The sequence below is a fragment of the Pleurodeles waltl genome, chromosome 12, assembly GCF_031143425.1.
Source record: "Pleurodeles waltl isolate 20211129_DDA chromosome 12, aPleWal1.hap1.20221129, whole genome shotgun sequence".
NCBI classification, from domain to species: domain Eukaryota; kingdom Metazoa; phylum Chordata; class Amphibia; order Caudata; family Salamandridae; genus Pleurodeles; species Pleurodeles waltl.
In genome coordinates, this window is record NC_090451.1 from 170,178,861 (window position 1) to 170,202,797 (window position 23,937).

The 23,937-nt window shown below is 42.4% G+C and overlaps 1 protein-coding gene across 2 annotated transcripts in view; it reads left to right on the top strand.

Moving 5' to 3' along the window:
* The window catches only part of LOC138268325 (DNA topoisomerase I, mitochondrial-like), a 1,149,155-nt gene that overhangs the window by 769,872 nt on the left and 355,346 nt on the right, over nt 1–23,937 (top strand). For both annotated transcript variants that reach the window (XM_069217851.1, XM_069217852.1), the window contains 2 exons: nt 7,382–7,504; nt 22,983–23,170. In XM_069217851.1, the coding sequence (XP_069073952.1) occupies nt 7,382–7,504; nt 22,983–23,170 (311 nt within the window). The remainder of the gene's footprint in view (nt 1–7,381; nt 7,505–22,982; nt 23,171–23,937) is intronic.

Consider the following 23,937-nt stretch of genomic DNA (forward strand, 5'->3'; position numbering starts at 1 on the left):
CCAATCTGCCACTTCACTCTACTATTCCACTGCACACCGCTTCACTCTACGTCACTTCACCGTACACCTCTTTACACTGTTCCAACGTACTAAACACCACCTCACTATACCAACAGGACTCCACTGTTTACGTGTTAGGGGTGAGCAGAATATTTACCTTCACTGGCAGAATTGGAGGAATTTATTAATTCCACGTTGCTCTTGTAATGCAGAGTTACTAAAAATTGCCGACGCTCTGCCCGTGGAATTAATCAGCAGCACTTGCATCTATTAGGGAAGACAGAAGGGCTGGCTGATGTGTGGTTGCCATGGAGACATGCCGGCTCCATTCACAGGCTGTGATTGGCTTATTCTTTTGCCCTTTGCCCTTTGCCTGGTTCGCTTCCTGCTCAGCCTCATGGCCTGGAAAATGGCAGCAGAACTGTAGCAGCCTCTCCATGTACAGTTTTTTCATAATTTAGTTTTACTGCAAATATTACATTTAAATTATCAATGATGTTATCACAGATGTCATCAGTGCCATAATTGGTCGGTAATTAGCAGTTTATGGCGAGGGTGCGAGTTATAGTGACCTTAGGGCATAAGTTATAGTTGGTTGAGATAACTCTAACTGGTGAATTTCTAAGGGTTTGTACGTTTAAAATGTGAGCCTAATTATAATGCCCCTGCAACCTTTGTTTTTTTCTGTGAATTTCTATGTATTTTTTTTATTCTGTTTCCTAACTATAACCTCCCTGTAACCTTTGGTCACATCCAGATCCTGCGGCCAACCTCCCTAACCACCCAAATCCATGCTGTGCATTGCCCTTTGGCTGTGCTCAGCAGGAGTTGTCCAGACTCTGAGTGTCATAATAGGTGTCAGGGAATGTATCTAAGGTGAGAGTGGCGGTCAGATCATCTGTCAGGATGTGAGAGTGCATACATCAGTGTTTTAGTGGGTGCATCAGTGTATGTGCGGGGTCTGTGAGTGGGTGCATGACTGAGTACCTGTGAGTGAGTGCCTGAGGGTCTGACTGGGGCTGTGAGTGCATGAGGGTCTGAGTCGGTACGTGCTTGATTGTGTACTGTGAGAGAACAGGGCTGATTGCAGAAGCCCCTAATTTTTTGTCCCCATTTTCCACTTTTTGCTGGTGTTTTCCTGACTGATGGTGCCCTGGGTACTGCTAACCAGTCCCAGGGCCTGTGCTCTGTGTAAACTTAGTATGCAAATTAGTCTAATTATAATTGGCTAAGTCAACCTACCTATAAGTCCCTAATATATGGTAGGGCATGTAGGTTTAGGGACCCCAGAATAGGCAGTGCACTTATGCCCTGCTGAGGTGCCCAGTGTCATTTTAAAGGCAGGACTGCCTTGCTGGCTGCTTTTAAATAAGTTACATGCAAATTCGACTTTGGAATTAAAAGTAGTTCCAAAGTTTTAAACTACCTTATTTTTACATATAAGTCACTCCTACGGTGTGCCCTATGCCCCCCTAGGGCTGGGTGCCATGTAACTATAAGCAGGGACCTTATAAAAATAGTTTTATAAGCCACGGTGAGGTAAAACAGCCAAATTCGTTTTTCCCTCATTGTAGTGAATGACCTCCGTAGGCTAGAATGGGGAGACTTTATTTTAATTTTCAAAGACCCCTTAAGTAACAGATACCAGACGTTTGGTATTAAATGATTTGTTATAATAAATCCCACAACTTCCAGTTGTTGGATTTAATATAACTTGTTAAGGTAAAGAGTTTTAAACTTTACCTGAAAAGTTGCCAACTTGTTGGGAGATCTCAGGGAGGGTAATCTGGGCAGGGCGCTTCGATCCCTGAGGTCCTCGGTTGGGTTCTGGCACTCTCTGAAGTTATCAGTAATGGCCAGAGTGGCGCTGTCCAAAATGATTATGCTTCCCCGACTCCTCTACTACTTTGTTAACTTACCACTGCTGATCCCCCCCCATCATGGTTCCGTGATCTGAACATGCTGCTAAGGGAACTAATTTGGGATGATGGTCGTAGACGCACTGCACTTACGTCCCTCTGCAGACCGACCCATATGGGAGGCCTGGGTGCCCCGACTTTGAGGCTTATTACTTGGCATCCCAATTGCAGTGGGTGCCCGGTTGGCTGACGGGCAGTGGACTCCTGGACCTTTGCACAGCCCAGGGGTTAATGGAAGCGGCATGTATGATAGGCAGGAAGATTGCCCTACCTGGAAACAACATAATGCTGAGTGTCGCATTGGCATGCTGGAAGAGGTGTACGAAAAGAGTAGGAGTGGGCCCCCCATATTCTCCGGCATTACCGCTCTCTGCACTGGCCCTGGAATCTGGGGGGAGGGGACCGGGGAATCTGGGACTTGGCCCATGGACAAGAGCAGGGATTGAGACGGTGGGTGGGCTGTTTGAAGGGGGAGTACTGAGGGGATTCCCTGACCTTTTGGGAGTGGGTGTTCCCCGGGGTCAGTTCCTGCTATTCGGGAGGCTGGTTCACACTCTGAAGGACCACTGGTGCACGATAAATGCGGAGCCCACAGTCCACGGGGTACTGTACCTCCTACTGACATCGGGGGAGGAACCACACCACACGCCCAAATTTACCGGGCCCAGGCCCAGGCCGTATTAGACCCTTTGCAATCCTTGAGAGAGCGGTGGGGAGGCACGGTCAGGCGGGAACTGTCTGACTCAGAATGGAAAAAAATACTGGCTTACCCCCGGGTGATTTCTCATAACGCGCGGTTAAGATACATCCAATATAATTACCTACACAGGACGTACCTCACACCACACCGACTATTCCGAATATATGGGGGGCCCCCAGGACATGCCCAAGATGCTGGGGGGGAGAAGCGGACTTTGACCATATGGTGTGGGGGTGCCCAGTACTCCAGGTTGGTTGGAAGGAAGAACTGGCTGTCCTATCTCAGTTATTCGGAGATGAGTTGCGGCCCACCCCGGACCTGTGCTTGTTGGGTCTCAGGCCAACTGTGTTAAAGGGGAAAGTAAGAGGGCGTTTCCTGGACCTAACACTGGCCCTTTATAAAAGACTGATCTCAAGGGGCTGGAAGGCCTCAGTCCACCCTTCGCTGGCCGACTGGAAAAGGGATGTCACGAAATGGTCCAGGGCTGAACTGCAGGTACTGAAGGCTGAGGAAGCCAAGGGCATCAGACAGGTTCCTATTGCCCCGGCCTGGGAAGACCTAGTGTCGAATTGGGATGGGCTATCCAAGAGAGCAGCAAACACTGTAGTAGGAGTGGGAGAGGGCTAGCACACTCTAGGATGTAGTCCCGAGGAGGAAGTTCCCCAACTGGTGCCCTAAGTTGCCCGAACTGACACTTGTTCTGCATACTGGAACACAAAAAAGAGACAAACGAGTCGCCATCTGTCACAATGCCACAAGAGATGGGAGGTGGAGTGTGTGGACTGCTGTCCCCTTCATACACTGGTGCACCCCGGGCATAGCCTTTTCACTTATGTTGTTATGCCTTAGTTCCTTAAATGTTATCAGCCACAAATCTTACCCACACAATGCTGTAAAGTTGACCTTCTGTTTAGTTTATATACCCTTTTCCCCCCTCCCCCCTTTTTTTCCTCTTCCTTCTTGTTTCTTCTTTTCTTTCTCTCGTTCTTATCTTCCTTAAGACTTCTCCTCCCAATTATAGCATGGAATGGGTTTAGGCTTGTTATTTATAGGTATGACACAAAATACTGTAGAACAACGGTGAACACTGCACAGGTTGTCAATAGGATTAGACTATGAGAGTTAGGGTCTGACGAACGCATAAATGTTAATAGGTTTACCAACGGAATACACAATGAAGCACAAGTATTGTATACCACAAAAGCGGTTTGTTTAACGATCATGTATAACGGATGCAAGAGATTACCTTGAAGAGACATGCAAATGTAAAATAACAAAATGTTAATAAAAATATAATTAAAAAAAGAAAAAAAAAAAAAGTTGCCAACTTCAGCCCTGCAGTGTTTTTGCTGCTTTGCTCTGATTGGCCAGCCTCTGGCAGCCTGAACAGGCTGCCTTGATGAGGTGTGAAGTGGCATGGCTCCACACAGAGATGTGCCTAGGGGAGGAGATCTCCCCTCAGCAGATGGTGAAGCAGGAAGGAGGAGGGCTGCCAAACTGGTCTTCAAAGGCAGGGAAGGACATTTGGAGCAACCCAGCAACACCCTCACATCCTGCAAACCCAGACAATTAGGTGCCCCTTGATTAGATTAGGAGAGGGGTGTGTTTAGGGTTTTTAGCCACACCAGTGGGTGGGCTCGGCCAGATGTAACCTCCAAAAATCACTTTCAGCCATGAAGGATTTTTAAGGAATGTTGCTCCCTGGGATTGATTTTTGCCACACTTCCTAGGAAGTGGTCATCAGAGGGGGAAGGACCCTGCACCTGATTGGAGAACCAGGACCTCCCTGTTTTTCACCCAGGAGCAGGGATAAAATTGGCAGACCTGCACCCACACCTCAGACCCATATCAGATTCCAACAAGGATGAACTACAGGATAAGGACTGCCCTGCTGGACCCCTGACCTGCACCTGGACACTGAACTCTGGAGGACTGCACCAGCTGCACACTTGGGCTTCAGCACTAAAAGGACTTTACCTGTCGTCTTCTGCTTCAAGAAGGGACTCCCTGTTTGCTACAGGTACAAAGGAGCTGCCCAGAGTCCCCTGCATCATGTCCTGGAAGCAGAGCCCAGCTGACCAGCGTCCAGTGGCCATTTGAGGATTCTGACTAGGTGCATTCTGGGAATTATAGTCCCATCTCCCAAGGAGAAACTCAGAGTTTCTGGAACCTGGGATCAAGTTGTGGACACTTCAAGGACACAAAAAGGACCTCTGGAAGAAGATCCAGAGGTTTGGAGACGTTTGGAGCAACTCAATAAGTTGAAGAGGTGCATTGTGGGAGTTGTACTCCTAGACACCAAGAGGCACACCAGAGCCTCTGAACCCTTGGCTGGTGCTGTGGACCATTTTCCTGAATCAAACACTTCTGAAAGTAAGTGTGACAGTGTTACCTCATGGGTGGCCTGAACTCTGGAGTTTGTTCCTTGCCATTGTGACCTTTTTTAACCCTTTGAGCGCTACTTGCTTTTATGTGATAGAAAGCATTAATTCTTTAAAAATTCATATCTCCGGGTTCCCCTTATCCGATTTTATTCGTTTTGGTGTCATTTTAGTTGTCAAGATAAAAATATATTCTATTTTTATAAATTGATTTTGGATTCTTAAACTGTTTCCTGTATTTGATTTAATTACTGTTTTGTGATATTTGAATGCTTTACGCTTTGTCTCCTAAATTAAGCCTTGTCGCTCGTTGCCAAGCTACCAAGGGTTGAGCTAGGTTTAATTTACTAAGACCTAAGTGGAGGTTAGTGGCCTGTTGGTAAGTGTAGGTACTTACCTGCCCTTACCAATAACCCATTTTCCAACATGTACAATTTACAATAACAAATGTATTTAGTATTTCCAAAAATGAATTATTTATATTTATTAAAGAAAAAAGCTGAAATGAGCCCAGCTGGTTTTCGAGCCCTCAATGCTCATTGTGAAAGTCTCCTACCTTCACAATGAGCTATGTTTTTTTATTTTATTTTTTATGTCAGCCCTTTATGGGCTATCAGGGACCATGAGTTAGCCCTAGACGGTTCCTCAGCCGTCCCTCCTTATTTATTTAGATTTAAATAAAATGACCTTATGGGCTACCTCGCACCACGAGTGAAAGCCTTAAGGTGCCATTGCTTCAACAAGCATGGAGCTGCTTAGACAGCAGCTCCATGCTTGCTGAAGCATTTCATCTCTTTTCCCTGCATGCCTGCTTTAGAGGTTTGTTGTCAAAACCTGAAGTTTTGCTTTGGCTTCGCTGCAGAGCTGCAGCCCAGCCACAGCAAACAGCTATATCCCAGGTGTGGGCACTCTGGGACATAGCAGGAGCTGGCCCTGGGGTTTGTTGGTCCCCCAGGCCATCATTGGCTCCTCAAGGGGGGCTGCTCAGCCCCATCCAACATATGCCTAGCCCCAGGGAGGTGGTGGTTCATGGGTTTTGGGGGATCCCTAGGGGCTCCCATTCTTTTTATTAATATTTGCCTTGGGGGTGGTGGTCCCTGGGGCAGTGGGGGGGGGGGGCCGCACGCCGCTCCTTCTCTCATAAATCAGTGTATCCCTGTGGAGTGGTCATCCCCAGAGCCATCATTGGATCCTTGAGGGGGCCATGCAGCCGCCCTCCAATGTATGCATAGCCCCGGGAGGTGGTGGTCCCCAGGGATCCCAAAAGGACCCCCTTTTTGTTTATTAAAATATTTGCCCTGGGGGGGTGGTGGTCCCCCCCCAACTCACAAATCATTGAAGCCCCAGGGAGGTGGTGGTTCCTGGGGCTGTGGGGGCAGCTGTTTGGCTTCTCCCACCTTAAAAAGCATTTTGCCCCGGGGGTGGTGGTCCCCAGAGCATGGGGGCCACGCAGCCCTGTGCTAGAATCAGCTCAATTGCCCCAAGGAGGTGGTGGTTCCCAAGGCTTATTAAAGCCCAAGGAGGGGGGCTGTGCACCCTCCTTCTACATTGACCACAAATGCCCCTGGGAACTGGCCCACCCGGGGAAGAATTAACCCAAGCACGGGAGACCAAGTTTTTTTTTTTTTTCCTTTTTAAATCTTGGAAAAATCTGAAGATCCATCCTTGTATTTTTCTGATTTTGTTGGGGGGGGGGGGGCGGAAGAGTTTTTTTTTTTTACCACTGGCGGGGTCCCTTGGGGAGCCCAGCACCAGGGGTAAGGGGTCAATGTGACTCTACCGCGACCCCTTTTCTTTTTTTTTTTTTTTTTTTCTTCTACGGTACTCGGATGAAGACCCAACAAAATGGCTGCCAATACTTCCTTGCTAAAGTGTTGCCAGACAATCGGATATCAGCACGGGGACAGTTGGATCCGCATCCCTATATATTTATATTTTTTGGCCTTCAATTGCTCTAGAACTACTGAATGGATTTTCACCAAACTACAAAACGCATGATCTGCGGAACAGAATCTAGCTTTGTGCCAAATTTGTTGTAATTCTGTTCAATGGTTCGAGCTGTAGGTGTGTCTAATGGTCAAATGGAGAAATGAATGGGGAAAATATGTTTTGGAAACTAGGTCCTCACTATAGCTACCTAGTGGCGACTGCCACTAGGTAATATATATATATTCTGGCAAGTCGTGAGGCTCTGAACATCTAAAGCACATTAAGGAAAGTTCCTAGAGTACTGTTACAATACCATAAGATTACATACATTTAGGTTACTAAAATATGATTTTGTATGAGATGAGAAATATAAACATTTCTGTATTTGAATGTTCACTTAAGCAGGACCAGTCTTTAACTCTGTTGAACTGTTGTTGTTCCAATGTTTATAGGAAATGACCCTTGAAGAGAAAACGGTAATTGTTGATTTGGACAAATGTGATTTCACTGAAATGTTTACCTATTACAAGGGCAAGATGGAAGAGAAGAAAAATATTACTAAAGAAGAAAAATTGGTAATGTATTTTAATGTCTTACTTCATTGCTGTTACCTCTGCATTAATAGTACTCAGTTCTTCAGCCTCAGAAGACTGAAGACTCAGTGCTGCAACTCAAGCTGTGATATGCTGGTCATACAGATGTTAGCAGCAAACACTTAATTCACCTTGCCAGACAGGAAAAAAATATTCCTTTACTATTGGTTGATGTGGCTATGTGATATTAAAACTATGGAACAGTTAACCCACAAAATATAATAATTACATCAACCCACAAAATATACTTCTGATCCCAATATCATAGCTGAGGTGCTTATTGTGGGTGATATCTACATATTGTATACAAGTAGGAACCTGATTACAGTGTAGTCCAAAACAAGCATCTATGCGATTCACTGAGAGTATCAGCAGAGATTCAAACCTGTGATCAGAGGAGGTTATGTATGTGAATTAATGATAAAACAAAATTGAGAAACCACATTGTAGGAAACCAAATCAAGGAAAACCAACTTTAAGCAAAGACCATTTTAAGGAAATGAAAATGAATCGAAAATTAAAGGAGACATTTTAAAGGAAATATAATTTTAAGGAAAATTAAAAAATTTGAAATTGGGTGAAGTTTAGGACTAGTGAGGGTTTTTTGGGTTCTTGAATTGGTAATGGTTCAGGGCGGTGGGTTTTTAGGGGCCAGTAATGGGTGAAGTTCATCCATAGAAAGGGGTTTTAGGGTTCAGGGATTGGTGGGGTTTAGGGCAGTGAGGGGTTTTTAGGTATTGGGAATAGGGGGAGTTCAGGGATGGTGAAGGGTTTCGAGTTCATGGATGAGCAGAGTTTAGGTATGGTGAGGTGTTCAGGAGTGGGTATAGTGTAGGGGTGTTGAGTTATTAATGTTCATGCATTGGTAGAGTTTAGGGCTGGTGAGATTTTTAAGGTTCAGTGATGGACAGCCGTTATGGGTGGTGAGGAGTTAGGTATCAGGATTGGTTAGAGTGTAGGGTGGTGTGGGGTTTTAAGGCTTCTCAGATGGGGCAGTTGTGCTGTAGAAAGGAGTTTTTAGGGTTAGGGAATGAGTGGAGTGTCGTGATAGAAAGGAATTTTAGGGGCAAGGGTTATGTAGGTGTAGGTTAGAGGTCAGTGACTGGTATAGTTTGGGTGTAATGAGGGATTTTTGAGTTTTTAAGATGAGTAGAGTTTAGTGGATAGAAATGGCATTTAGGTTCAGAAATGCATGTCATATAGCCGTAATGAGAGGTTTTAAGGGGACATGGATTGATGATGTTTAGGTTCTGAGGGTGCAGGGGTGGATAGTGTTTGGGGGTGGTGAGAGGCCAGTGAATTAAAAGCATCCAAATCATTTGTTTGACAATGTAAAATATATGAATCTGAAATGTCCCCTGAACAAAAGCACGGAAATAAATACTGCCAACAAAAATGTTTCTGAAAGTAAGACCTGCAATTATTCCATTCACACCTTAAAAAGTAACCGACAGAGACAATTTCGAACAAAAAGACTTTGTATGAATTGGTTTCTATGAAATGGTAAATACCTTGTATTCTAAAATGTCCTTTAAGCATATTAGGTATAAAGGTTTCTTGGTAATGGTATCCATTGAAATTGTTTTTCTATGAAATCACATGCAAAACAGAGGAAGAGGTTTCAAACACAGAATTCTGCAGTTGATACATTGTTTCATTGAGCCACTGGCATGGATTTCCTTTCGAAAACACACTGCTATAAATTCCAAACAGGACTCTGTAAACAAACACTAAAATCAAATAAAGGCTGTGCTTCCTCTGTAGTACAATATCCCTTAGTGCCCTCAAGAATTACTGTGCTGAAAGAAGTGTTTATTTCTGAGGCTTCAGCAATGTCAGTTTCCCCTTCACATCTCTGTGCGATTCTTTTTACATCATCTTTTTGGAAACTGTGCAGACATGTATTGATGCACTGCAGCAGGATTATGCTGCTACAGTGTTAAAGCTTAATTTAGAATACATACAAGGGTGATAGGGATAAGCAAGTGACACATTGTATGTCCTTTCATTTACTAACCCCTGTCCTGTTATGATTCTTAAATAGTTGGCTCAGTTTATCTGCGATGTGTTCAGATACTCTGAATTCCTCATTAGTAAGGGCAGACCCCATGTTTCCTCAATAACACTTAAAAATGCGGCTATTTGGCTAAGTATGAACTAACAATTTCTAGCCAATTCTCAGAGTTTGGCTATGGCTAAGCAGTTGGGACAGATTGCTACAGAATCAATATTTTATAAAGGTTTATTTTAATTCTCAATTAGATTTAATAACACCAGAACCCCTGCTAATGTAATGGGAATGGTGTCATTGCTGGATGACCTGTGATTGAAAATTGCTGACTGATTATGTTGTCTCTGTGCCTGATGGCAATGTCTGCTACTGTGCAAAATGACATCCTGAGCAGTGACCTAGACAGAGTGGTGTGCAAGGCAGCACGCTACGCATGATTCACTCCATCCTAGAGGTTCAGTCCAGACCATCTTTTCCTTTACTATGTTCCTCTTCTGGTGATTTTTGACTTGTTCTTTAATGTCAAATCTCTCTCCTCGAAACTGCTTTAAATGTTTCAGAATATGGGTGTACAGGTATGCAGTTTTAAGATGCTCTGGTGGCCCAAGGTAACTGGATTAATTGTTATTGACTGAACTGTTCTAATAAACCTGAAGTTCTGGGCTGTCTCATGATGGACTTCACTGGTGCTGCAGAGCAGAGCACCTGTTTTGTGGGTCTGTGGGATGTAAATTCAGTTCTTCTACCGAATATTTTCCAAGCTCCTGCTTTATTTTCAGAAAGAATAAGTCAAACTGCAAAAAGTTTGCCTCTTCAGTTTCTGAGCTGTGCTGCCTGAACACGTATGAACTCAGAAATATTGGGTTAAATTAATTCACATGATGCCCTGCAAGCATAACAGGCCCTTGGCTCTTTGCAGCGTCACAGTCTGACAAAGTAGGCCTGAGCCACACAATAGGAGTGGCGGCAATAATGAATTCGAAAGCTAAAAAATTGACCCAATTTTTCAAATTAGGGCAGTTTTGAACTTGTAAAGAGGCGCTGTATAACTGATTTTCATGGTTTGGAAGACTGCATGGATTTGAGCTTTGTTTAATTTAATATTACGGAAATCAACTGTAAAAAAACACAACCGAGCAGGTCATAAACCAGGACCAGAAACAGCGAAAAAAAAAATGCCCACACACTGACCTTTCAACCGGCCGGTAGCGCTCTGCCTGATTTCCTTATAGGACAGTCCGACCTTAGCTCCGCACCACTAAAGCCCATTATGATACAGCCTCTGGTGAACTGGAACACTGACGGCCCGTAACTATGACTGGACTAATAAAATTGATTCTTGCCTCTTTAATTCCACAGTCATCAAAATCTTGGGTTGATATTTGACTCTTCCACTGTCCATAGATTGGATGGAAAATGTTCCCATGAAGTTTGCTTATGGTGCACTTTATTCAACATTATTTTGGGGTCTGATTCAGCAATGTCTGAGTACTCAAAATGTTGCTGACCGACTTGTTTCACTAACAAGTACTCAAATTCTGGAAAATTACAAAAGTTTGAACTCTGTATGGGATGCTTTTAAAATCCGCCCTCTATTCGCTATTGGGGGGCTACATTAATATTCTCTCCTGTTGGCGGCTTGCAAACCTGAATCTGATGGCTGTAACACTTCCACTTGAAAAGGAAAGTTGTAAATACCTTTTTAGGTCGAGCTTAGCAGTGTGCAGGCGCTGCTCTTCTCGACATGTTGTAAACTATTCTATGGACTTTTCCCGCACCGATCTTATGCCCATCACTTTCTTTCGTTCCTTGTCCTGCCTTTCAAAATTCCCTTGATTTTCTGGACAAATGGTTTGTTTGTCCCGCCTTGAGGCTGCTTTGTTATGCCTTGCAGACTGACCCTGTTACATGGATTATTGCATGATCGGCCATATACCTTAGTGTGTATGCACTACTTTTTTATTTTGTCTCTCCCATTCACGCTCAGTGAAGGCCATGGCACTTTAAAGCACAAACTTGATTGGAGGTATTGGAGCACATTACATAAGCACCAGGTACGTCACATTGTTACTAAATCAGTCATTTAAATTTGCAGCCCAGTTCCTAAATTCTTCCCAGGTTTAGCAGTTGGAAAAAAATACAAACTGCAGCCATTTCTATAGAAAAAAAAACACAAAAATCCTCAAAGCGTCTCTCCCAGCACAGCGGGAGAGCCAATACTAAAATGTTCACTGCACTTTGAAAATTCAACCCATGATGCTTTGCAGGGCTTTCCTTGTACAAAACATTTTATCTCACAACTCAGCTTGTGGGGGTCCTAGGACAATGGGACCACCTTCAAAACGTTCAGCATAACATGCTGCTTCTGTCTAGGTCACACTAGATTGGGGGGGGGACCCCAAAATAATACCTCCCACCATTCAGTGTCTTTTTAGGCTCTATCATGGATGGAAATTTCGTTTTACAGATGGAAGTAGTTTGCGTTTTAATGGCCTTGTTTTTAATAATATTCTAGTAGGCCTGCAAGCCCTGAAAATGTGTAATGTACTATGCCCCTAGGGGCTAAATATACGGTTACACTGCGTTAGTTTCTGCCATTCTGTTTTCATGTGGTTACGCCCTTTAGGGGCTGACTATATGGTTATATAACCATGTTTCTTCCAAATCCTATTTTTGTTGTGGTGCCCTCTAGAGTCTGTTTTGAGCATTACAGTCTAATGCCAAAAGTTTTTATTTCAGATAAAGGTTTTTATTGAGTTTACATGCTTGTATATGTTTCATAAATCTCTCCTTATTACAATTGTGACCATGATTCAGGCAAATGTAACATTGTTATTACACTGTCTGTTTAAACACTCTTGATATGATTGGGTGACACTTTTTCTCTTGTTACTCCTCCATGGCTGTCATGTCTTTTTTTGGGAATTGTGTTAGCCAGCCAGCCAGCCAGCAAATCTGATGGTGGGTTGGTGAAAGTGGTATATTCTATTGGAATTCGCATCGCTAATTTAAATTAGGATGCTAAATGGCAACAATTTAAGTTTTTGCTGCAGATAGAGGAAGAAGGTAAATGGAAGTGCTTTAGGTATATGCAGGGCCACTGGAATTGTGTGGCAGGAAAATACCAAATTATGAGGCAGGGTTGCCCAATTTATATGGCAAGACAATGCCAATGGTACTCACTCTTGCAAATGCGAGACCTATTACATAGCAAATGCTTGTTTAGCCTTGCCATATGGATGGTGGCTTTTCTAGAAGTGAATTGTAGTAGAGGGTGCACACGTCAGGCCAAATAAATGTAGAGGGCAATCTTCAAAGGATATAGAAACTAGCACCTTGAATCAGTGTTGGAAATTGGGTTTTGTTGGCAGAAATATGCATCATGACCATGCAGGAACCATAATCCTCGTCAGGGTAAGTCACAAACACACCTCGGGTTAACCTGTGCTCACTCTCTGGTAGCTTGGCACAAAGCAGTCAAGCTTAACTTAAGAGGCAATGCGTTAAGTATTTGAGCAACTCTTCAAACAGTCAAAACATCACCCAAAAAGATACCACACCTGGTTAGAAAAATCAAACTCAGTTTATTAATTAAAACAAGACTAAAATGACAAACATCCAATAAGTAGAACTTGAGTTATGAATTTTTAAAGAAGAAACAGTGAAATCGTTTTTAGAAGCAATTAGCACTTACTTGGGATATCTAGTCTCGCTGGACTGGTACAAAGTCAAGAGTTCGCACTGACCATGATGGAGCATGGGTGGCTACAGGGACCTAGTGAGGCCTGCTGAACAACCTTACTTTCATCCTGGTTGCATCGGTGGAGAGGTGGAGGTGTGTGATGTGCCTGTGTTGGTCCAGCAGCAGAGGATATGCATCGTATTTTCCCACGCAGTCGAGGAGATGCATTGATCTTCTGCACGCAGGTGCAATGTGGTGATACTAGGGTGTGGTGGTTCAGAAGGCGATGTGCTGGAATCGATCCCCGCAGCAGAGTCACTGCATCAATTTTTCTCCACACACCAGCTGGGATGAGGTAGCTCAGCGGTGTCGTGGTTCCAAAGGTTTTGCGCTTTTTTGTCCCTACAGTAGCAGGGATGGTTTACAGTTGATCCCCATAGTAGAGGTAATCAACCAGTTACATTCCACACAGCGAGGGCGATACAGAAGTTCTGTTTCTTGCGACAATGCATCAGTTTTAGCTGGAGCAGCACTTTATACCCACTTCCAAGGGCCCAGGAGTAGACTGCCACCACTTGTCAGGGCTAGACTCGCAATTGGCAGAGTTAAGGTGGAGTAGCAGGTGAGCTGGAAGCCTTGTGTCCCGAGACTTCAGAAAACAGGAGGCAAGCCTTTGAAGTCACTTTGGTTCTGGGATGGAGATATGCAGGTCCAGTCTTTCTCACTACCAGGCAAGGAGGGCATCAGGTCAGCATGCCAAAATCGGAGTCCAGCAGAGTGACAGCCCTTTCAGCAGCACAACAATCCTTCTTCCTGGCAGAGTATCCAGAGGTCCATTAGTGTACAGAGTTGGTGGTGTCAGAGGTCCAGTATTTATACCCATTTTTTCCCTTGAAGTGGAGGAGACTTCAAAGGGAGGCCTTGGAAATGCACAGATTCCCTGGCTCCACACTCACTACGGGTAGAATGCAGCTTTGTGTGGGGACATGATACAGCCCATTAAGGTGTAAATGGCAGCTTCTCCCTCCCATCCTGCCCAGGGTGGCCCATCAGGCTGTGTATGGCCATCAGTCACAACTAAGCTCCCTTTGTGTGTGACTGTGTAGAAGAAATGCAGAAGTACAGCTGTCAACCCAACTCAGACTTGTTTTGGAGATTGGCAGTAGGCACCAAATGGCTAAGGTAAGAAAATGGCAACTTTCTAAAAGTTCACAACACTATAAAGGGGTGAGAGGGATTCACTGTCCGACCTCCCTTAACCAATAAATCATCACACTAAAAGGACAAGGACTGTAGTCAAGTATCCAGACCCGACTGATTCAAAAATCAACAATAATGTTTTGAAAAAACAGCCCTCAGCCACAAATTGTGAGATGCTTCATCATAGGGCCCTGCTAACACACTCCAAAAATAAATAAATCCCCTTTGGAGTGGAGCAGTAAGGGTAGGGGAACATGCAAGCACGAAAGACAAGACCAACAATTATGGTACAGGGACCAAAGACGAACAACAGAAAAATATTTAAAACTGACTCCGGCTGATCACTTGTCCAATTTTATTCTAGTGCAGCCTGGACAGGATTAAAATAATGAGAAACAAAAGCACAACCAGGGCACTCCAAATAATAAGTCCACGATGAAGAAAGTTGCAAAATTCTTTAATCCTTTGTATTGAGAAAGATCCAATCAATGCTCAATGATAGTCATATCCTCATGTTTGAGAGAAAACACATCAATGTTCAGAAACAGCCAACACGTGTTTCGTCCACATGGACTTTTTCAAGGCAAAAGGATGATTGATGACAGCAGTGTCCAGAGCCGTCCCTTAATGTGTAGGGAAGTAGCGGTCTTCAAGGATATATGGACTGTACAGGTTGAAGGCATCCGAAAAATATGGGATGGCAATTGCAACGGGCCCAGATAAGCCCACACCTGACCTCTCCAAAGTCCCAAGAGTCAGGGAAATTGTGCAGGAACTGCTTGCGCGTGATAACGCTGCAAGGATGTGGAGGAACATGCAAGCACGAAAGACAATACCAACAATTATCGTACAGGGACCAAAGACGAACAACAGAAAAATATTTAAAACTAACTCCGGCTGGTCACTTGTCCAATTTTATTCTAGTGCAGCCTGGACAGGATTAAAATATTGTTGGTGGTGTTTTAGGAATTAATAACCTGTACACCCCAATCTCTGAGAAGGATCAACATGTTTCGGCCTATTTTAAATGCCAGCTAGGGTCATGCGGCCTTCGTCAGGTCCTTCGCCCTGTCCCCGTATTGAAAGAAAAAGCCCTACCTGTCCTATGATCAGGAGGCTAGTTAGTTTGTGCCGCTATATACTCTCTAATTTGTACACTCAGTGTTCTGTGGGGAAACAAAATATATTTTTATATGATTAAGACCCACAAATAAGTGGAATATGGTATCAAATAACAGTCCACATCGCTTCACCTTAAATTTGTAAGGAAAGATAATTAAAATTGTGCTTAAAAATTCCCTCAAACTAGTGCATACTGTAATAGGAAAGGTAACACCTGTATCAAATAGCCCAAATATGCTCACCAAAGTGTAATACCCAGGTCCCCAGAAGGAAAGATAAGTCAGGATACACTTACAGAGTTTCACAAATTCCTATTATCATCGGAGCCGGGAGGTAGCACCACCCTGTAGTCACACACTCCATAGAGATAAATCATTATGAGTTTGACAAATAGGGGAGTGGCTGTACATAATCCTAAATAGTTTTGTCCCTCCGATTTTTCAAAACACAGAAATGCAGGGTATATAAATAGTCTTTTTTTCTCTTTTTCAAAGAAGCTGATCTATCAAGGAATTAATGTAATATATTGTTTCCGCCCGCTGAGTTGTTCCTGTTTCCAATTCTACTGGAGCATATATCTCGTTGAAATTCTGCTTTCTCTCATGCCCATGTCATCAGTGTTGGTCTCTTATAACCATTAAATCCGCCCACCGGCCCAAGGCACAAAACTGTTGGAATGTCCTTGATATACTAATCGATTAAATAAACACCCATATACACGGGTGAATATTGCTGTAATATGTGCGTGCCGGCCGGTATGCTGACATATGGGCGGCATAATAAGCGTGCCGCAAGATCCAGCCCCAGGTCCCCTCCCCCCTCCTTACTTCATCAAGAGTCCAGTGCTGCCGCTTCTCTGCCTCTACCCAGTTCCGCGTTGAGTCAGAGACGCGGAGCCGGTCAGCACTAGATAACCATTTCCGGGTGTGACGGAACCTTGTCACACCTGAAAACAGACCGGCCCTTCCTATTTGAATGGCAGCCATCTTGGGTGGGATTGAGGTTCACGGTCCCATCCCAAATCTCCACACGATCCGATATTATGGCATAATTAATATTAAACAGCACATAATCTTCAAAGGGGCTCTTCATGTCAAAAAACGTTTTTTTGTTTGGCTATACCACAGGACAGATCCCAAATAAAAATCAACACTAAGACCAGAATGTTCCCTGGTCAATGAATAAGTGAAAAAATGTTTGTAATTGTAAAACAATCATTCACTTATTCTGGACATAAAAGACAAAGAGGGTGGGAGAGAGGCAGCATAACAGAAGAGGTAGAGGCCTATGTATTTAGATTATAACTTTTAAATACAGAAAGAACCTCTATAGTTGTTGACTTATTTTCACATAGGTATAATGAATCCCTCATTGAGACATCTTATCTTGTCAAGAAAAACTGATGTTAGTGCCATTATTGATTGAGTAATTGTAGCCATTGTACGTCATCATTTAGTCCCTGGCTATTACTCTTGGTGCGGTAGATCCAACGTTGTTCATGGAAATATAAAAAATCTCCTATAATGGTGCCATTATGTTTTTTGGAGTGGGTTTGTCTAGTATGGTCCATGTCATGTCGTCTGGACTATGGGCTTTCTCAAAATAATGTGCTGTCATTGTTGTGTTCGTTTTTTTACACCTGATGTTACTTCTATGTTCCATAATTCTATTTTTTGCTTTCCGGGTGGTCATTCCTATATAGAGAAGTCCACAGGGGCACTATATTCCATAAATGATGTTCTCCAAGTTACAATTGGTGTGTTTTGTCTGCACCCACGGTCTCTCCAGACCCACATCAATCATCTTTGTATTTTTAGTGAGGTGACAAACACTACAAGATCCACATTTAGTGTGTCCGACCACAGGTAACAGATTACCTTGTGTCCTTGGATTGTTAGTACTTCTCTGTGTTGGTCGAGTATGTATAAGGAGATTGCGGAGATTTGCACTCTTCTTGAATGAAAACATCAGTCTCTCTATCTTCAGACCATCGCTATTCAGAATTCGCCAGTTCTTATTAATGATCCCTTTTACTCGATTCAAGAGTGTGTTGAAAGTGGTGATGCAGATAAGTCGTTGATTGGGAGTTCTTTTCCTTTCTTCCAAAATGACTTCTCTGTTACAATTTCTAGCTCTTTTTTGTGCCTGTTGAATAATTCTTAATGGATAGTCTCGTTGTATACGTTTTTCTGTTAGAATTTCTGATTCCTTTTTGTAATCTTTTATGTCAGAACAATTTCTCAGAATCTGGAGAAATTGCCCATAAGGCAAGTTCTCATGTAGTGTCCTTGGATGAAAACTTTTGAAAGAGAGTAAGCTGTTCCTGTAGGTTTATGATAGACCCTTGTGTTCAATCTACCATCTCCAGGTACAATCTCTAGGTCAAGGAAGGGTAATCTTTCTTGGGTAATTGTTGCAGTGAACAATAACAATGGGTCACATTCGTTAAGCTATTGGATGAAGTTGTCAATTGATTGTCTATCCCCTCTCCACACAAGAAGGACAACATCAATAAACCTGCGCCATAATCTGATATGTTCCTGCCATGGATGATTATTTTGAAAAATGTATTTCTGTTCAAAATCCGAAACACATAAATACGCTAGACTTGGGGCAAATGTGCTTCCCATTGATGTACCATGGGTCTGTAAGTAAAATATACCCTCATACTCAAAAAAGTTTTTTGTGAGGGCTAAACATTCCAGGTCTAAAATGAATGCCCTTGGTGTATTGTAATGCCAAGTCTGTTGATACAGAATCTCCTCAATCACCCTTAACGTCTCTAACTGGGGAATGTTTGTGTATGAGGATTCTATGTTAAGACCCACCAGAAAATCCTGTTCATCATCAAAATCCAGGTTCTTAATCAAATTCAAAATATCTTGTGTGTCCTTCACAAAAGAAATCACAAAATTGTGAGAGTTTCTAGAATTGACCCAATACCCGATACTATCAGACAACCTGGAGGTGGCCTATTGGGTTTGTGCACTTTAGGTAGTATGTTAAAATAGGGGGTCACCGGTCTCTTGTAGAAAAAATTCCCTTCTTTCTCAGTAATCCACCCATAATTGGTTGCTTCCTCTACCAATATTTTTATTTCCTTTTGAATATCCTGATTTGGATCAGATTTTAAAATTCTGTAGTTGCGATTTATCAGAAAGGATTCGGATATATTCCTGGTGATAAACCTCCTTATCAAGGAACACAATAGCCCCTCCTTTATCTGCTGGTTTTATGATAATGGTTGGGTTAGAGTTTAACTCTTCCAAGGCTTTGTGTTCCAATTTCGTGAGATTCATAAATGCGTGTTGGTTCTCTCGTCCCAAGGTTTCAATTTCTTTTGTCACTGCCTGTTAAAAAACCATGACCTCCTGCGGTAGTTGGGCTAAATTTGGTGTGAAGGTAGATTTAGGGTGAAAACCAGTGTCTCCTGGTCGCTGGGAGGTCTCTACACTTCCCTCAAAAAAGACTTTGAGGTGAATACATCTGAAAAAATCCAATAACTCCTGTTTATTTTAAAGTTTTCCATCTTATAGGTTGGAACATATCCCAGTCCTTTATTCAGGACTGTTTTCTGATCTTCTTTAAGGGTGATCTTAGATAGATTCATAATCAGATCTGTTCCCTGCTGGTTCCAGGTGTAAATTCCCGGGACGTGCTTCTTGTTACCCACTGGTTGATGTCGTCCCCCTGTACTCTTGGGCCTGTTTTTTGTCTGTTTCTGCCTCTGAACCTGCCCGACCTAAAAAAGGAGGGTTGCCTTGCTGGAACTGGTATGGCGGAAAACTGTGACCTAGTGGGAAGAAAGATGACCAACCGAAATTCTGGTGGAGTCCCGGGGTTTGTAGTTGTTGCGGTGGGAAGTGGCCATGGGTATACAAATGTTCCCTCTGTGTGAATCTTGCCCTTTCCCTACCTCTCCATCAAGTTCTGAAACCCCAGTCACTGTCCTCACTCCCAGAGCTGGAGAAATCCTCCTCTCTATCATGTTGTTTAGAACCTGTTCTGTTCTCCAAGTCTTTCTGTTTTACGTATTCATCGGTGATATAAGGATATACTTTTTCCTTTGAAATTGTTTGAGGTCTTTCTGCAATTTGTTAATTTTAGATTGCATTAGGAATTCTTTATATTCAGCCACTTCCTTATTAGTTTCTTCTAGTTTCTTTTTGAAACTTGTAATTTGTGTTTTAAATGATTGTTCACTCACTTGGATTTGAATAAGTAATGTATCTGAGATCTTTTTCGCTGTGTTGATGATTAGAATCAACCAGTCATTAGTACATTTCCATGCTATGAGTGACCAATCCCGCGTGACCTGGGGGTCCTCCAAAAAAATGAGCGGTTTGTTTGTCACCAGCAGTCCTTTAGGAGCTGCATTCGCTCTTAGGTATTCTGTGAAGATTGCTCCAAGAAGGATCATTTTGACCTGTGTTTTTTCAAATCGATAAGAGTATCCCACCCCTCTATCAGTGTGAGGATGCAGATAAGTCGTTGATTGGGAGTTCTTTTCCTTTCTTCCGAAAGGACTTCTCTGTTACAATTTCTAGCTCTTTCTTGTGCCTGTTGAATAATTCTTAATGGATAGTCTCGTTGTATACGTTTTTCTGTTAGAATTTCTCTTTCCTTTTTGTAATCTTTTATGTCAGAACAATTTCTCCGAATCTGGAGAAATTGCCCATAAGGCAAGTTCTCACATAGTGTCTTTGGATGCACTAGTTTGAGGGAATTTTTAAGCACAATTTTAATTATCTTTCCTTACACATTTAAGGTGAAGAGATGGGGACTGTTATATGATACCATATTCCACTTATTTGTGGGTCTTAATCATATAAAAATATATTTTGTTTCCCCACAGAATACTGAGTGTGCTGACAAATTAGAGAGTATCTAGCGGCACGAACTAGCTAGCCTCCTGATCATAGGACAGGTAGGGCTTTTTCTTACAATATGGGGACAGGGCGAAGGTCCTAGCTGGCATTTAAAATAGGCCAAAACATGTGGACCCTCCTCAGAGATTGGGGTGTACAGGTTATTAATTCCTAAAACACCACCAATAATATTTTAATCCTGTCCAGGCTGCACTAGAATAAAATTGGACAAGTGATCAGTCTGAGTCAGTTTTAAATATTTTTCTGTTGTTCGTCTTTGGTCCCTGTACCATAATTGTTGGTCTTGTCTTTCGTGCGTGCATGTTCCCCTACCTTTACTGCTCCACTCCAAAGGGGATTTATTTATTTTTGGAGTGTGTTAGCAGGGCCCTATGATGAAGCATGCCACAATTTGGGGGTGAGGGCCGTTTAAAAAATCAACAATACTTTTTCTTTTTTTTTAATCAGTCGGGTCTGGATACTTGACTACATTGCTTGTCCTTTTTGTGTGATGAACTTTCTAAAAGTGGCATTTTCAGAACTACAGTTTAAAATCCAACTTCACCATAGGTTGTGATTTTAAATTGTGATTCAAGAGTCATCAAACCTGGATGTCCCATCTGTTCCCAGTTGGAAATTACAATTACCGAAATTCAGTAGGGCAATCCCATTGTTATCCGATGGGAGTGATAGGCCTTGCGGTAGTGAAAAACGAATTTCAGAGTGTTTCACTACCAGGACAGGTAAAACTCAACAGGACATGTCCTAATTCTTAAATACACTGCTCCCTGCCCTTGAACTGGCCAAGGCCAACCTTAGGGGTGGCTTGTATGTATTAAAAAGAAAGGTGTGGGCATGGCACAGGGATTAACTTGCCAGGTCGACATGGGATTTTAAAACTGCGCACAGAGGTTCTGGAATGGCGGGCCTAAGACATTTTGAAGGGCTATTGAAGTGGGTTCCACAATCAGTGCTGCAGGCCCACTAATAGCATATGATTTATAGGCCCTGGGCACAGGTAGTTCACTTTACTAGGAACGCATAAGTAAATTTAATATGCCAATTGTGGATAAGACAATGTTACCAAGTTTTAAGCAGAGACCATATGCACTGGTTAGCAGTGGTGAAGTGCCCAGAGTCCTAAAGCCAGCATAAATGAGGTCAGTCAACCAGGAGGTCTTAAGGCACAATCTCAGAGGGCCAAGGAAGCCAGGTCTAACACACAGCATGACTGTTATGTAATTTATGCCCCATTATTATCTATAGGAAAGCCAATCTTAGCACGAAGAGTTTCTTTGCTAGTGTCTTTGGATGAACAGCACTAAAACTCACTAAGTTTCTTGGCTGTTGTCTTTGGATGAAAAGCATTAAAACCGTTTTGGAAATTTCCACTTTCTCTGGTTGAGTGAGACACAACATGTATGTTTAAAGCACAGCATTCTGTTCTACTCCTTTGTTCAGGCTAGGATCGCAATTCACCACTACCAGTACCTGGTTTATCTTCAATGGAAAGAAGTATAAGCATTCAAATTGATTTGTTTTATATACTTAAATGATTGAGCAGTGTTGAGCCATATGTTACATGAACATTTGTTAGTATAGATTTAACAATAGTGATTTCTCAATGGACAGGGTCAGCATTTGTGGCTGCTTGTTGTTGTCATAGGAATAACTCCCCAACTCCCTTTCCTGCTGGTCATGTTGTCCCATGTTGAATTCACCGAAGTGTCTTAAATTGTAGTTCTCAAACTTCACTTTGTTCACCAACTCTGCTTCAACCTAAAAAAAAAAAAAAGGTTGTGTTTTGAAGCTGCCATATTAGTAGATAGGACTTACAAAGTATCCTCTTATTAATCTATTCATCTGAAAACAATCTAAAGGAGCCATTCAAGAAATGCATGTTCATATCCTCCTCCCCCAAACACCTTGTAACTTGCAACACTCACAAATTAATGAGTAAAGATAAGACTCAGCCTGCATGTTTCATATCCAATTAAGGACATTTTTAGACATCAGTTATGTGATTTACATATGGTTTCAACTAGAGGCAAATTCAAGATCAGGTAACATTTCAAAAAGGAGCTTCAGAAACTGCCTGTTATATAATTGATTTTGAAATTAAAGGAACAATAAACTCTTTTTACCAGTAACATAATTCATTTATTGGTTTATGGAGATAAACTGTCCTACTGATCCATTAAACTTTTATGATCGTAATTATTCTGTCTTTCAGTACACTTAGTGGTAATGTTGTAATCCGAAGCTGTTGCTCTTTTGAGACCCTGATCCTGGCCCCCACATGGGAAGCCACTAATTACTCTGAATTGTTTCATCAATTACCTTAATTGTTGATAAATACAGTCTCACTTTTCTCAACTGAACACATCAACACTTTAATTTGGGCTCTTTTCAGTTTTACTTCAATTTGTTTCTTTTATTAAGACAATGCATAGAATGGATGATCCTGTGGAAAGAAATTTGGTCAAATGCTCACCTTATGTATTTTCTTTCAATAAACTCATTCACAGAGATTGAATATTTTAAATGGTATGGTCTTCATCCTGTGTCCCCCACCAGGTCAATAAGGAAGTCAATGAAAAAATTGTACAGGAGTTTGGATTCTGTGTTATGGACCAACATCGGGAGCGGATTGGTAATTTCAAAATAGAACCTCCCGGTTTGTTCCGTGGACGAGGAGATCACCCAAAGCAAGGAATGCTTAAGAAGAGGATCCTCCCAGAAGACGTCATTATCAATTGTAGCAAGTAGGTGTCTTACAGTAGAAAAAATGTGTAGAGATGTTAAAATTATTAAGCAGGATCACTGCTGTGTGACTTCATGTCTACCCGATGCTGACTATTGGATGATGGCAGAAGGCAACACCAGCTTTCGTTACTTCTCAGTAGGTATTATACTCTGTTCATCAAAAAAAAAAACATGCAACAGCTTATTTATCTGCTTTCTTGATAGTCTGGTCAATACTAAGCTGAGTTTGAGCTTGTCCATGGAAAGTCATGAAAATTCATAGCAATGAGGCACCCCTACAGCAAACTAGATTTTCAATACAAACCTACAACGCACTGAAGGGTCATTTTTTTCAAGCACATGCATCATATTTTAAAATCCCATTGATTAGAGAGAAAAGGTAACTGGTCTTTACTGGACTGTCAAGTGAGTTGGATAGTAGAACCAATAGGTTGGAAACCTGACTGGTAGTACCTCAATCCATCACTTCATTTGTGTGGAACACTCATTTGACTTTGGGTAATGGGTTTTGTGAACTTGTAGCTTTGCAACATTTGTGGCTGATTCTCATTAGCCTGGTCTCAATCCTATTGAGTTCTCCACCTTTTCAACCAGGTCTGCTGGACTCTTTATTAAGTCAGTTATATCATGCCAGACTTGATAAATGTGTAGCATTCTGTCAAGTACCTTTGACAAATTAACTAGAGGATGCAAACTGTCACACTAAATTACTTGCGAGTCTCTGAAGAAGGTATGCACTAATGACCTTTCTTGCTGAATAATAATC